General features: G+C 46.5%; 2 protein-coding genes across 3 annotated transcripts in view; both read left to right on the top strand.

Moving 5' to 3' along the window:
• Window positions 1-1,887: 1,887 nt before the first annotated feature.
• HIGD1A (HIG1 hypoxia inducible domain family member 1A) lies at window positions 1,888-8,055 on the top strand. 2 transcript variants are annotated; one of them, XM_056337771.1, is made up of 4 exons: window positions 1,888-1,939; window positions 3,852-3,959; window positions 5,955-6,089; window positions 6,907-8,055. In XM_056337771.1, exons 2-4 carry the CDS (start codon window positions 3,857-3,859, stop codon window positions 6,954-6,956), a joined length of 288 nt encoding a protein of 95 aa, XP_056193746.1. In that variant the 5' UTR covers window positions 1,888-1,939; window positions 3,852-3,856; the 3' UTR covers window positions 6,957-8,055. The 2 variants fall into 2 exon arrangements, with proteins under 2 accessions (XP_056193746.1, XP_056193744.1); XM_056337769.1 differs by lacking the exon at window positions 1,888-1,939 and adding an exon at window positions 2,014-2,165.
• A 490-nt stretch (window positions 8,056-8,545) lies between these two features.
• Window positions 8,546-15,615, top strand: part of CCDC13 (coiled-coil domain containing 13) — a 36,127-nt gene continuing 29,057 nt past the window's right edge. Inside the window, exons 1-4 of the mRNA XM_056338215.1 lie at window positions 8,546-8,664; window positions 9,752-9,882; window positions 9,990-10,210; window positions 14,991-15,139. Coding sequence (XP_056194190.1) covers window positions 9,996-10,210; window positions 14,991-15,139 — 364 coding nt within the window. The 5' untranslated portion in view covers window positions 8,546-8,664; window positions 9,752-9,882; window positions 9,990-9,995. The remainder of the gene's footprint in view (window positions 8,665-9,751; window positions 9,883-9,989; window positions 10,211-14,990; window positions 15,140-15,615) is intronic.

The following is a 15,615-nucleotide window of genomic DNA, read 5'->3' as shown; positions in this document are numbered from 1 at the left end:
GCTCCATGGGGACAATCACGTCTTTGCAGGGAGCATCAGATCCTTGCAAGTGGTACCATAATAAGGAGCTTATCACCATGGCTAAACATCAAACAGAGATCAACCACAGCAGAGATATGCCAGACTCCCAGCACTGCCACAGGAAGGTTTTGGGGACAGCTTCATGGCACAACCCTTTGCTCGCCTGTCAAAGGTATTTCTGATAAAGTGGCTTATTGGAGAGGTTTTAGAGCATCACTGCTGGTGAGTGGTCAGCCTCCGGATTGTTTCCCTCATCTCGCCACCCAACAGAGCCACAGGGAACACCCTAACTGTGTCAAGGCCATCCCCTGTGCCAATCCTGGTGGGCTTTATAATCCCCAAAACACCCCGGTAAAAACAGAAGAAGAGAGCAACAGCAATGGCCACACATCTGCATCCAGCCTGCCCTGTGGCAGGTGGATTTGCAGAAAGAAATATGTTATTTTTACCCATTTGCATATTTGCCACCATCAGCTGGTGTACTCGTGTGCCTGCTCTAAAAAATATCCTATAATAAATATATATGAGCAACATACACATTAGCAGAGAGCAAGAAGCCGCTCACAAAGCAGAGGCGCCTGGCATGCACACAGGGATGCTACAGGTGACAGCAGTTTCATTAGACCAGCAATTAAAATGAAATAAGTTTTTGTTTTTAATTGAGTTTCTCCCCTGAAGCACATATTGCACAGACCTGCAGGGAATTAAATGTGCCTGTGAGAGTCACTGGAGAAGCTAGCCTTTGCTGTAATTTATTACAAGATTTTAACTCAATTCAGGAGCTGGTAATTGCATAGATTTTTCTTTCCCTTTCAGACTCGCAGAGCCCTAATGGCTTTGGCAATTAAAGTAACCAGATTATGGATAATGGGAAGCACATTTAAAGAGATACAGCAGTACTAACAATCGGTTGTCTTTCTTTGGAACAGGCTGCCCAGGGAGCTGGTGAAGTCGCCATCCCTGGAGGTGTTTATAAGATGTGCAGATGTGGCACTTAAAGACATGTTTTAGTGGTGGGCTTGGCAGTGCTGGGTTAATGGTTGGACTCAACGATCTTAAAAGGTTTTTTCTAATGTAAATGATTCTGTGATTCTTTTATACTGCTGGAAATGCAGTGTCAGTGGCGCAGTGGCCCTTCAGGAGCAGCCGCTCTGCTCCCCACCACGCTCGGGGGTGAGCAGTCATGAACACCGCACTGGAGTGCTGCAAAACTCAGCAGGGGTTTTGGAGAAAAGGGGTTTTCTTCACTGTTTTGCTCCAATGAGCTGTCCCTGGGTTTAGGGGAGGGTTTTAGGCATCTTCCAAGATCCTTCCTGCTCTAGAGTGCGGTCAGGAGCAGTATCTAGTTGTCTTTGGGCTTCAAAACCCACTGCCTGGTATTCAGCAGAGCAAGCTCTGCCTGAAAGCTGAGATTCAGGAAAAAACAGTCATTGAGACGATTCACCAGCACGAAAAAAGAGAATGAAGCCGCGGGAAAGGTTCTATTTGATGTAGAGAGCGTGGGTTACACCTATACAGAGGCTTTTGAAGGGAGAAGCGGCCAAAGCCCAGGAGCGGCCGCCGTGCTGCCTGGGGCGGCCCCAGGCCCGGCCTTTTGGCGGGAAACACCTCAGGGAGCCAACAGCTCTCCCACAGCGCCCCCCAGCGGGGGCCGCGCGCGCCGCCTCGCCCAAGGCCTCGCGCCCGCCGCATTGCGGAGAGTCCCTGCCGTGACGTCCCCGCCCGCGTTAGGAGGCGGTGTCAGCGGCTGCGCTCTGGATTGGCTGGCGGCGGGCGGGGCTGCCCCGCGGCACGCTGGGAGCTGTGGTTCCTCCGGCCCGGCTGGCGGGCGCCAAGGCGGAGGGGGCGGGGCGGGAACTGGCCAATAAGAGACGGGGGCGGGGCCAGGCCCAGCAGAAGCCGGCCGGCATCTGGATCGGTGAGCGGGAGCTCTGGTGGCGACGGAGGGAGGGTCGGGGCCTTGGCTGAGGGCCGGGGTCTCGGAGGGACTGGGCACCCGGGAGCTGAGGGGAGAGCTGTGGCGGGGTGAGACCGCGGCGGGGTGCGGGCACCTGGGGCAGAACCAGGGGCAGAGCCACGACTGGAAGGTGCCTGGGGCTGGAGTGTGTCAGGGGCCCTGTGTGGGAACCTGGGCCTAGAGGAAGGTGAGAGCCTTGTGTGGGTGCCGGGACCTGGGGCTGGAGTGGGGCAGTGGTCCCCTGTGGGTCTGGGCCGGGGGAAGGCAGCCTGGTGGTACCCGCTGCTGTCACTTTGCTGGGAAGGGTGCTGAAACCTGTCACATTCCTGCCCCTGTTCCTCCACCCGTGTCAGAGCTGTCCCCCGTGGGTGGTCGCAGAGGTGTCCCTACACCACCCTGCCGTGGGTGTCAGCAAGGTCAGGGTGAGTGGGACATGTCTTTCACCCAGCTGCTTCTGCTCCATGCCCAGCCTGGTCTCTGTGTGAGCTGAAGGTCACGGAAACCTCTTGCAATGGACAAATTGATTTACTTCTTAATATCCCTTTCTTGGGTAAATCTCACCTCTGGCTGTCCACCTCTCCTGCGTGACAGGGTGCTCTCATGTTTCCTTCTCCAAATGAGTCAGGCTAAAATACAACTTACATTTAGCAAACAAAGGAAGTTGTAGCAGGCGCAGAGAGACTGCAAATCCTTTGCACTGCAGAGGAAATGGTTTGTGCATTTAGTTAAAAAACCAGTGAGCCTGCTGAAATGGATGAGCACAAAATGCGGCGTAACCAGGGAATATGGCCACGTGTTAAGTGTATATTTTGCATGTGTTTACTAGCCTGGGCTTAAATTAAATTCCTGTTGGTTTATTTCAAGAGCTTGGAGTACTTCCATGTGACCCTGAGCTGTGTTTTTCTGCTGAGTATGTTGGTGACCATACTGGTAGAGATTTTTCTAGCAGAGATCTTTGTGATGTTGCTGGGCTAATTGTGCTAGCAGAAATAGTCAGGAATTGAAGAATGATGTTTATGCAGAGCAGTGACAAGGGAACAGGTCTCGGGGTAGTCTGTGATGGGGACAGCACGACAAGCTGACAAGTTTTGTTGGATGGTCTCACTGGTTCAGTGATGATGGCTCAGTGAGTAGACCCCTTCTTATGGCCATCACTGAGGTGTTTTTTTCTTTCGGGGTGCAGGTGAGAAATCACCTGTGCTGTAATGGAAATGGTTCATCCTTCCGATGCATCTGTGCCTATCAAGGGCTTCAAGACTTGCTCTGGCTCCTCAACAGCTGCCATTTTGTGTTCTCCAGCAGGAATTTGAAACTACATTGGAACTGGTGAATGAGGTGGGATAGGCCATGGTACTGACTGATGAGTTGCTAGGTAGGGCTGACCTTCTGCAGCAGCTGGCGCTTTCCACAGAATGCCTCAGGTGCTGTTCTTGGCAGGGAGCGAAAGAGGAGGGATGAACTTTTCTGAGGTCATTAAGGAATAGCTTGTGAAAGCAGAGCAGTGTGGTGGAAGATGGAAGTCCTGAAAGGAAATGCAGGCAGCGACCAAAGCTTTCAGTGGCTCCTTGCTGCCTGTGAGCCTGTGGGGGCTGCTGGGATCTGCATTGGTGTAAAAGCAGATGGCAGAAATGCATTGCTTTGTTCCTTTTTTTTTTGTCCTGTCCTTACCTGTTCTAGTATGCAATGATTTTGCTTCCCAAGACTTCATGTGAATTAAATCACCTGTATGTAGCTCATCAGCCTGAGTCTAGCTCTTGTATCTTCCTATGTGAACGTTTGTGACCGGTGGAATATGCAAGGAATTATCTTTTTTAAAAAAGTTATCTTACCTTGGTGTTTCTAAAACCTGAAGAGAGATTCTTTGTCTTCACAGTCACCATGTCATCTGGTCAGGAATCCGTTCTCTCAGAGTATGAATCTGACACCAGCCAGACATCAAAGCTGTTAAGAAAATTTAAAGAGACACCATTTGTACCCATCGGTAAGTTTAATAATGAGGAGATGTGGTTACATAGATCTTTCTCTTCATGGGCAGTCAATATAGTAAACACCATCACTGTTCACCTTTTTCCTGTGAACAGGAAATTATTTTGAAATTACTTCCTCATGTAGGGTTGTGTGGCAACAGCAGTACTCCTTCTGCCCAGAGGGGTATTTGTTCTGCAAGAAAGAGGGGAATCGATGAGGCCTGTTATTTTAAATAGAAAACTCGGAACCTACAATTACAAAAAAAACCCCCAAAAAAACCCAAACAAAAAAACCCCAACCTAAATAAGAAAACAAACCCTGAAAGACTTTTTAGGTGAGCTTAACGAATAGGTTTAGGTGATCCTGTTGGGTAGTAAGTACTGTGTTTTGCAGGTGTTCTGGAGTATAGTTACCAGGAACTATGTGATCACCTCAAAGTGATTTTAAAGCTAAAACAATACAGACCAGGTGTATCTAAAATGCAGCCGGCCTGCTAAACATTTTGCCCTTCTCTGCTGCCATCCCTTAGTTTAAAATGCATTTTCTTGGTAAGTTTTGTGGTACCACAGCTTGAGGAGGTTGTTCAAGTTCTCAGCCTCTCTGCCAAGACCCTGAAAAAGCCTCTGATGAGAGAGAGGATCAGTTGTGTTCATCCTGAGAGCTTTCCACTGATCAGGAACTGTCTCTGACATGAGACATGTTTTAATTTCCAGCCACCTTAAACGGAGAGCAGTCGGGTCACTTGGGGTGAACTGTTCCAAGCATTTGCCAACAGATACCTGTCACTGGCTCCTGTGGTCACAGGACTTTGCTCTCCAGTTTAAGGCGTACTACAAACTCCCTGAGTTCAGGTTCTCCCAAGCAGATTGGCAGAACTTACTTTCAACCTGTGTTGGAGATAGTTTGAAGGCCCTAAAACTCTCAATAATATAAAAATAGTATTTTAAATAATATTTAATGAAGCTACACATGGATCGTACACCAGTGAAGTAAGGGTTTATAGCTTCACAAGTGGAATTGGTAATACTCCCGTTCAAGGAGACGAGCTGTCTGGGCTCTCATCAGTAAAATATACATAATGCTTAAAACTAGGCAGCCTCCTTTGAACTGTGTAAACAATCATCCTAAATATGGAATAAAGTGGATGGAATTGGGAAATTTTGAGCATTGCTGCTCTGTATTCTGTGAGAGCGTCTGTGTACACAGGTTGGAGTTGGCACAGCCAGGGCAGTGTTCAGTCTGTTGAACAACTAAAAGTGAACTCTGTCCCTGTGAAAGGAACCTTGCTGAACCTCTCTCCCACAGCACCGGACACGTAATGTATGACTTGTCCTGTCCTGGTCAAAGCTGGCCAAACGTCATGGCACCCAAAATAGCAACCTCAGCAGGCTGGTGGGTACGTCAGGGTGCAGCCACTTGCTGAGTGTTCGAGCTGCAGCTGAGCGGTGTTCTTGGGTGTGAGCTTCCATCCAGCAAAGAGGGTGCAAGCACTTGTTCTGAAAAAAAATCCAACTCTGACACCTTGAACTACTGCTTTGGCATTTTAGTGGAAATCTCCCACTCTTCTCTGCACTGACTTGTGCATTAAATGAGGTGGCACGAGTGAAAATAGTAGGCAGGCTGGGACTTGCCATCTACACAAAAGTGGAGTGATTAGACCACAACATACTTATGTTAGGATGAGAGGAAACAGCCTCAAGTTGTGCCAGGGCAAGTTTAGATCAGTATCAGGAAGACTTTGTCGAAAGGCTGGTCAAGCACTGAACAGGCTGCCCAGGGAGGTGGTAGAGTCAACATCCCTGGAGGTACTTGAAAGAAGTGTAGACGTGATGCATAGGGACACAGTTTAGCCGTGGTCTTGGCAGCGTTAGGTTAACGGTTGGACTTGATCTTGAAGGTCTTTTTCAACCTAAATGATTTTAAGATTCCCAGGGTATTTTTAAGTTTGTCACTCGCACGTCATGATGACTTGGATCTTGACTCAGAGGATGCTGTCCTTGCTTTACAGGGATGGCTGGCTTCGCCATGGTGGTTGGCTACGGGCTGTACAAACTGAAGCACAGAGGTGAAATGAAAATGTCACTTCACCTGATTCACATGCGTGTGGCAGCACAGGGCTTTGTCGTGGGAGCATTAACATGTGGTACGTACTGCACGGGAGGCTGTCCTCAGCAATGGTGAACTGCAGAGGACCTCTCGCATCTCTTCTCCTGGTGGATAATAGAGCATGCATGAAATACCCTTGGGGTGGAAGTGTCGTGGCTGTTACATTTTAGGATATTTATGCTCAGTACTGGTGTTTGCTTGGCCTTTCTAGAGTAATGTGATGTTTAAGTACACATATGTAATACTAAACTATACTTAAGAGAGAAGTTCCAACTGCTTTTAGATGTGGGAAGTATGTGATGTTCTACAGATGCTTAAATTAGAGGCAAATTAGAAAAAACATCTGATATTAATATTTTCCCTTGTATATGTGTTGCTGTTTATGAAGTTAGTGTGTTGGAAAATCAGCTTGTGTAGACTGTGGTATTACATATTCTATATATGTGCACTTTTCAGGACAGGAATTGTGTCCCTGAATGTACTGAATGATTGGTACATCCCAGGTCTCATCTAAGTATTGCAGCTCTTTGCGTGTGTAAATGTATATCCTGTGAAACGCTGTCTGTGCTGTACTCCCAGAAGGTACCACAGAAAAGGTACAACAGAAAAGCTTGACTTTGGCTGCAAAGCAAACTAGAATTGGCTTGGGACCTGCATTTTCATATACAGTTTCTCTGTATATGAAGAATTTTGTAGTGTTCCATCACTGCTATTTTGAAAAACATAAAGAGACAGCAGAAGAGAAAGTGAAACGTTATTTCTTTTGCTGAGACTCTCTCTTCTGTTCTGATTTTGAAAGCCGTTGTTTCCTATTTAACCAGCTTTCTAACTGTGCTTGTATTTCTGTCTTGTAGGTGTGCTGTATTCAATGTTTCAGGAGTACGTGGTGAAGCCCAAGGAGTAATGGAAAGCTGACTGAAATCTCTGTCCTGGTGGTGGCCTACATGCTGCAGCTACAAACCTCATATCGAGGGGTTCTTGAGGAAAAAAATAATACATGGTATTAGAGAATTGCCCTTTATCTGTTTTGTGTATGGTACGCTGTCCTGAAGCTGGCAGCCTAAATGACTGTGCACTGGGGGAGCAGGTATCAAGAGTTTGGCTCTTTCTGATTGAGACTACCATATCCCATTTCTAGGAGATGTAGTATATTCCCTTTATCTTCCTCTCAACTGTCAACCCTGTCTTAAAATTGGTGACTACTTTTGCTGCAGTTGCCCAAAACTGAAGTCTGAACTATATTCTGTTAGGCCACAGGCAGAACGTGGAGGCCACGTCTGTAAAATGGTGTCGTGAACGCTTTGCTGCCATTTTCTATCCTGTGGATTTGTCAGCCTCCAGTTTTGTAACTTAGGAAGTTACATCTAGTACCACTAAATGACTTCTAAACTATTGAGAGATATATAAACTTCTATTTTTTTTTATTTAAGGCATAAGTATTTGGTATGTTGCAGCTATTTAAATGTTATATTTATTCATTGTTAACGAAGACACAGGCTCCCTATTTTTAATACAGATTTTCAGACTCTTGGATTACTATATTTTGTAACTTTATTTACAGTGTTCTTCTGAGTAACATTTAAATGTAACATTTAAAATATACCTTGTGAAAACTAAACCTCGATTTGGTGTTCTAATGCTTTTAGGTAAAATAGACGATCTAGCTCTGACTTCTGCGGTATCATTCCCCATAGAAATTCTGAATCATTTAAATCTGAAAAGCCCCCACATCATCTTCAATGAGCCATGAAAACCTTTCTCTGTGAATTGCCACTGTTATTTTACAGCCAACCCCCTTGTATCTCCAATAGCAGTCATAAAAATAAATGTTTTTACTGATTGGCTTTATCAACACCTCATTTTTTCCTATTGGCTTACATTCCGTGGTGATAGTATGATGTCTCTGTAACAAATACCGCAAGGTACATACTGCAACTCTGTGACACACTGTACAGGAGCAGTGGGAGATGAAATACAAATAAACATGTGAGCACTGGAGAGAAGTGTTTGGCTATGGATTTGTTGGGGGGGGGGGGGGGGGCTCGCTCCCCCTGTTCATGCATTCTCTTGCAGAGGGATGGGGTAAGCTGGTATACCTGAACAAAAATCACCAGGGAGGGTGCGATGTTACTGGACAGTACAATGCTATCCCTGGCTGCTCACTCTCGCTGGAGTAAAGCTGGGGAGGCTGTAAGGAGACGCCCCTCCATCGCGCAGATGCCTTTTCCTGTACCTGCTTTCCTCCTTCCCCACCACGGGGCACAAGAAGGTGCAGCTCCGCTCCCGTAGCCCCGAGGGGCCGGCCTTCCTGCGGGCAGAGGGGCCGGGAAGCGCCCCGGGGCAGGCGGCGGCCGAAGGAGCTAACATGGCGGCCGGGCTGAGGAAGGCCGTGCTCGCGCCGCCGGCCGTGCCGTACCACCACTGCGCATGCGCGGCGCTGCCCTGACCTTGGCGGCGGGGGCGCCGTTGCTATGGGAACCGCGTGGGGCAGGGCCGCGCCGGCAGCCGCAGCCGGAGCCGCCGGGCCCGGCCCTACCGAGGCGGGCAGCCGGCCGGACAGGGCGGCCGGGGGGAATCTCCCGCTGCCCTCGGGGCCGGGAAAGGCGGTTTCGGTAGGCTGGGGGGTGGGGGAGGCGCGGGCCGGCGGCCCAGGGGCGGAGGGTGCAGTGCGGCCCTGTCAGGCCCTGTCAGGCCGCGGGACGGGCGGGCGGGGCAGAGGGAGCCCCGCGCCCCACGCAGCAGCCGGGCGGCACATCCCCCTGCGCTGGGTTTGCAGTCGGTACGGTACGCACGTAGGCAAAGGGTGCCCCGAGGCACCGTACCGGGGCTGGGGGAAGGTGTCCCTGCCCATGGAAGGGCATTGGAGCTAGATGGTCTTTAAGGTCCCTTCCAACCCAAACCATTGTGTGGCTCCGTGACCCCTCATACCCCAGGATCACTCATACCCACGAGTCCTGTGGGCTGTGCAGAGGCACCGAACTCTGCTCTTTGGGCTTGTCAATCCTTAATGCCACCTTGTCCACACACCCATGTTGTCCTGAGGCAGGCGTGGAGGTAAAGCTGTTTGCAGAACATCTCTGCCCATAACAGGACGTGCAGGCACAAAGGGACATAGCGTGCATTTGGTACTTTATCAGCATGATTAATGCCTTAGTGTGAGTAAGGGCCTGCATTAATTACTCAGTGGAGGGCGTGCCTTCGTAAGTTTTTACTGGTTGTTTTTCCTAGATCAAAGGTGCACTAGATATTTTGCTGACAGTGAATGTCAAACAGAAGGAGAGGGGGCTGGAATACATCAGAAAACTCATCATCTTTAGTCATGCTAAGTAAAGCTCTAGACATTTAAATGGGTAGCAATATTATCGCTTTAATGTTATCACTTCATGCTTAGAAATGTGGGGGAAAGATGCAAGCCACAGTCTTGGTGTCTAGTGCCCAAAGGAAGCATTAGGATAAATGGAGATCTTTCTTCCTCTGTCAGTCCCACAATAACCCAACAATGGGGGGATCTGCACCTTTGTTTGAAATGTGGGAAGGAAGTCTGGATGGTTGCAAACAATCTCTGTTCCTATAATCTCTGTCAGTATAATGTAACTGCCACATTTGCTTGGATTTGACCCCAATGTGCTCTTCTGTAAAAAAATTTATTTAAACAGATCTGTTCAAAAACATTTTAAAACGTTGCTTTTTGAATGCTAGAGTGAAAAGACCCGAAAACTTTTATCAAGACTGTTTGAAAGCCATTTATGGAAAAAGGCGCTTGAAGCAAGGCCGTGGGGCTGAAGAGCACAGTGACTGCAAGGAGAAGGTGGCAGGGAGACTGCACAGAGGTCAGTGAGAAAAAACTGCAAAGCAGCTGCTAGAAGAGGATGTTTTTCAAAGTGATGTTGATCTCTGCTCTCTGTCACTTTTTATTTTCTTCTTGTTATGCTTTTAGTAAACAATGGAGTCAGACATGAAAGTGAATGAACATTTCAAAAGCCAGTTTAAGGCTTATCAAGAACAACAGCAAAGACGCCTGCAAAATCTAATGGAGAGGAAGAAAAAGCAGAACAGTCAGAAGGATGATAATGGCAATGCAAAGGAGACATTTGGAATCCCAAATGATCTAAACCTGTTTGAAACAGGACAACCTGTAAATGAAGATGACAGCAAAAGGTAAAGGTGTAGCAGAACCATTCCTTGAGGAAGTCACAGAAGTATGTTTTGTGTATGACCTTGTGAAACTCATATTATTAAGTTGACATAGCACTTTCTGTCTTCACATATTGGGCTTTCATTATCCGGAGAAGACTCTCACTGTCCCTAACATGTTTATCCTTAGATTGTTGTGATGTGGGTTTTATTATCAGTGTTTCACAAATGAAGAGCGAAAGGACAGAGGGGTTAACACTGCCACACTAGGACAGCTAGGTACTATCTGATGAAATCCAGTAATTCAGGATCACAAGCATCCTCTGAGCTGTTGGTTAGTTCCTGCCTAGTCTTGCAAACAAACAGGTTCCCTGCGTGAGTAATTTCCAAAGACAAATAAGGGCAATGCAGCTAAATGAGTGCAGGCCAAAGGCAGTGCAGTGTGTTCCTCTGGCTACCTTTGCCATATAACCTGATTCAGTAGATCAAAAGACAGCTATATAGGAGGATCTCACAGACGGAGTTGCCTTCTGGTTAAGATACTTGACAGGGTTATACAAAGTAGGGTTTTAAACCTCACTGGGGACAGGGGTTTGGGTCTTGTCTCACCCACTGGAGTAGTATCTGGATTACCAGGACATTAGACATTCTGGTATGGATCTCCCTTGTTCTTGTTTTTGGACTGGAGTGCATAATTCAACTGACTGAAGCAGAGATTTGAAACCCCAGCTCACATAATTTATCTTCCTTCTAGGATATAGTCAGTCTTTTCTTCTGACTCAATTCATATTTTTTTTACACACTAGAACAGGTCTGAAGCCAGCTGGACACATCCCAAAGTCGTCTGCAGTTACTACAGTGCTGGCTAGTTAGGGATTTGCTTTGTGTTGGTAGTAAAGCCAGCTGAAGAAATTCCCGCTTTTGCTTCCCACTTCGCACCTGTGCTCATATGAGTGTTTGCTGGAAACTGCATTCACTTTCTGGGGCAAGCGTACTTTTATCTCAAGTCATTTCAGTGATCTCATTTACAGCTTTAGCCCCACAGACTGTTTTATTGACAGCATGATGGGGTACTGTGTTACCCCAGCACATGATGTACTGTGATACAGGGGCAGGAAGGAGAAGCTGGCAGCTCAGCCAAAACCAACAGATCATGGGTGGAAAACCGTATACCTTTGAGACAGTTTCCCCTCCCGGAATCCAGAGTGGGGAAGGGCACCTCTACCAAAGTTTATCAAGCCACTAACCAAGGTTTATTACTTCTTAAATGCTGATATTCCCTCTGAGTTGCTCTGGGCAACTCCCTGCTCAGCTTGTTTCTGAAGATTGCTTCCTTAAATGCCCAAGTGCATAAGCTGCAGCAGAGCTTCTGTGAAGTTGCAGGGAACCCAGGAATGAACCACTGAAACTTTCAGGTGCTTCTGGGAATGTGGTGTTCATGCTGCAAAGGAGGTCTATGTGGAAACAGGCAGCTGACCTAGAAACCAATGCTCTCACCATTGCATCGTATCTTGTCTTCTTCACATATAGGTCCCTCAGCATGGCTTTGCTGAGGGATTTGCCAAGTTATGCTTCTGATCTGACCTCTACCAGCTGTCCTTCTCCCTTCAACATTTTGTTCTGATAGCACATAGAAGGTTACTATGAAGATCTGATTTATTTTTTTTTTTAATGGAGAGGGAGACTGATTCCCGTACTTCAGATGTGGTGGTGGAGGAGAGGGGCTCAGGTGCTGGTGCAGTGTGCATACTCCGACGTGTGGAGTACACAAGAGTTCTAATGGTTTTCTACTATTTACAGTTCAGTAGTTTAGGTCTGAGTAATTCAAGTGCTATTACTTACCTCTGTTTTCAGTGGCACTGACTGTTAAAAGTCCCCATTTGGCCTGGCAGGTGTATCAGATTTATCTGGATCGTCCTTTGCCCATGTACGTCTGCCTTCAGCAAAAGTGTGGCTATGAGTGTATCAAATCTGGGCAGAATTTGCTTCTGGAAGGGATTCGCCAGGATGTACGTTGCAGTATTCCCATGACAACACATTAGAAACTTGTTCCAGAATAACCGGACTCCATATGGTCTGCACTGGCAGTGATTTCAGCATGTCAGCGTTGTTTATAGCAGCGCTTGGAAAACATTCTCCCCTCAGAAGTCTCCCTTCCTCTGAGCCTTGGGAGTTTGTTTTTCCTTCCTTCCGTCCTACTTCCAAATTGTGTTTAGACGAGTGTTAGTTGACATTTCTGTCTTTCTGTTTTGTTCTTTTTGTAACTTTATCCTCCCTGATCTGTTTGGTATATTTAAGATTAAGTGACTCTCCCCATCACACGGAGAATCTGTAACAGAGTTGGGAAAGACACTTACCAGGGTTTCAGTCGCAGGCCCTGCTCATAGGCCTCACCTGGCTGTGTTTCCTCCAACTAGAGTGAAAAGGGTTACCTTTCTGCAGCTTGTTTCTTTTGTCTGACTTTCTGTAGCTGAGCCTCTTGGGTGGAACCTGCTAGCTCCTTTGTAACATTTAGGGTCACTATGGGATGGAATGTGAAGGTTTCTCAAAGGAGACTCCAGCTCTGTGTAGCCCATCCCACTGTAAGTGCTTTTTTGTCAAGACTTGGAAGCCAGCTCTGAGGAAGACATTGCTGATCAGGTGTGTTAAGAGCTTAGAATTTTTTTTCGTGTTAATTCCCTAACAGTTAAAAATCTTTCTGTCCATGTGTCACTAATTAAGTCTGCACAGTTTTGTTGCTCACTGCTGAGTGGTACATGTGGGAATAGCTTAGTTTTGCCTCTTCTCTACTCAGATTGCTCCTTTCTTTCTTCTCCTTTGTAAACAGCTGCCTTTGATCTCCCTTTGATTTGCAGCTTTGAAACAGAAGTGCATTTCTTAATTGTGGATTGTGAATTGTCTCATAAATTGACTGTGCTGTTTATGGCAGTGCTTTAAGGGGTCATTTATTCTGACATGCACATATGGAGTGTGCGTTTAAAAGCTCCAAAGTCCAGTTGGAGCAAGAAGCCTACTAAACCTTTTGAATAAAAATTATGTAGGTGACTTGAGATGGCAGACTTCTCTGGGTGGGGATATGTCTATAGCCACACGTATATACTGTAACAACTGGGCTTTATCCAAATCTCTGTGATCATCCAAGCTACCTACTTCTGTTCTAGTCTGGAGCAAAGGTTCCGTTCCAGGTTAAGTCACCAAAGTGTAGACACTCAGGTTCACACTGTAGATACTAACAATCTAGGGGCCAATTCGTCTGGCTGGCTTAGGTGTCTAATGATATTTGAGATGCTGTAGCATGTTGGGAATTTCCACATGGGAATCATAGAATCACAGAATACTGTGGGAATGATAGATAGGACACAGGAGACCTGCACCCTTCAGCAGCAGCAGCTGGGGGATGGGTGGGCAGCCCAAATAGCACCTGTGTGGAGGTAAATGAATGGAGTCCCCTCATCAGTACACTTAGATCACCTGGCAGTGGCAGCTAGTCTGTGGGCAGCACTGGTTGTATTGACTAGACCTTCTGTGAATTTTGTGTGCAGTTTGGCTTGCTGCTCACAGAGACACCCATGTCTTGGTACGGAGTGGGACCCACCCTGAAACTCAAGTAGGGGGAGATGAGGAAACTCAGATGGGAGGAGAGAGGAAACTCAGCGGCAGGCAGAATAGGAACCTCTGACTTGAGCCAGGAGGGCCTCTACCACAAACATATTTGCCAACGCCAGTGTCAGTATGGCTTCTCTTAGCACATTTGGTTTCCTCTCTGGGGAATGGAGACGGGTTCATGGCTACTCTGAAATGCTGCTGTCTGGAGGATTCTGGCTAAAAGGTATGTCTAAAGTTGAAGGATGTTAATAATTCTTGGGGTTGACTTGCAAGTGGCAAGTGCTATCTGAAATGTTGTCAATTCTTTGCCTGGGTGCCAGAATTTTTCTGAAGAACCCTGCATCATGGCTGCTGGCCTCACGTAGAGAGCTCAGGTAATGTTGGGGCATCGAAAATGGATACCCTAGTAGTGCCCTCAATTTAATGGGGCCCCTGAGGCCTTAGCTTCTAGATTTTACATTCAGAGGAACCATCATGTAAGGATAGCAAAGAGATTTAAGGTTATTAATTCCCTCCATATCTTAGAGAGCTGAAACCTTAAATGTTACTAAATGCACTGAAGAACAGGAGAAGCAAGGCTATTTTCTGCCTTTCAGGGGGCTTTTTCATATTCTTTGTTTCTAAATTAATTCCAAAAAGCAACATTAACAATACAAACTGATGCTAGTCCTTGCTGGTGGGGTTCCAAGAAAATCAGATGAGGACACAGGGAACTGGTCTTTTGTGAATTGCTATGGAGCATTCATTTTAAAAGAAGGAACCTCAGTAGCAGCTTTTGTAGTTCGTGCTCTGTTGACTTCTGTTGTCTTCGGTAAGTATGGAAAGTAAAGCCTGGATGTCACAGATGCTGGATGGTGAGCCTGCCTGGTTTCCTCTCAAGAACCAGATAGGTAGGACTGAGTGAGGTAAGACTATTCAGTAACCTCAAGAACACTGAAAAGGTGCCCATTATGTAACGTTTTGCCCCAGACAACACAAGGAAGTGCAGGATTTTTAAGGAAGAAATTAGTTAACTGAATAGATCAGATCATCAGCTTGTGTTCTGATCTGAGGCTTAGGATATCCTGCTTAATTCAGTAAATTCACTCCTAGTAAGCTCAGCTCATCTAGCATACAGTCATTTAATTAATTATATTTGGAAGCATCTGCTTGAAGCACATGACAGTGACATTCGCCATGATGGTTTATTTTTTCCCAGGTTGCTTGAGGTTGAGAACGAGCAGCTCCAGGATCAGCTTCGAGAGGTCCAAGATGAGAACTGCAGACTATACAAACTGATGACAGAGAAAGATTTTGAAATAAAGCAACTCCAGAAAAAAATACAGGAGGACAGATTGGCTTTGTCAGGTAACCACAGTAACTTTGTATTCTCACTATGTTAGTTTGCGTGATGCTCATGACAATAGAGGTAAGAAGATTTGTTGTGAGCTCCTGGCAGTGAAATATTCGTGTGCATCTCTTTACCTGCTCTATGCTAAAAAGGAGTATTTCAGTCATACTGTGGTTAGATTTGTTTCCACTCCTGTAATAAGCTTCTGCTAGGAAGAATCAGAATTCTCAGCTGAGAGGTTTGTTTTGTTGAGCTTGCAGTAATTTACAACAGCACTGAAATCACTGGACTTTGAACTCTGAAAATACTTAGTCACCTGGGTATAGATTTAGTCAACACTTCAGAGTTGCTGCATAAACTTGCAAGGGTCTAAGCTGACACTGCTTTGCATTTGCAGAGTTTGCTAAGCATTGATGTCTCTCCCGTGTAAGGAGTCTCATTGCTTTATTTGCAGAGGAAAGTTCCTCACAATGGTTTGGCATGATAGCACTTA

The sequence above is a fragment of the Falco biarmicus genome, chromosome 4 (genome assembly GCF_023638135.1).
Source record: "Falco biarmicus isolate bFalBia1 chromosome 4, bFalBia1.pri, whole genome shotgun sequence".
Lineage (NCBI taxonomy): Eukaryota > Metazoa > Chordata > Aves > Falconiformes > Falconidae > Falco > Falco biarmicus.
This window is presented reverse-complemented; position numbering and strand designations above follow the sequence as displayed.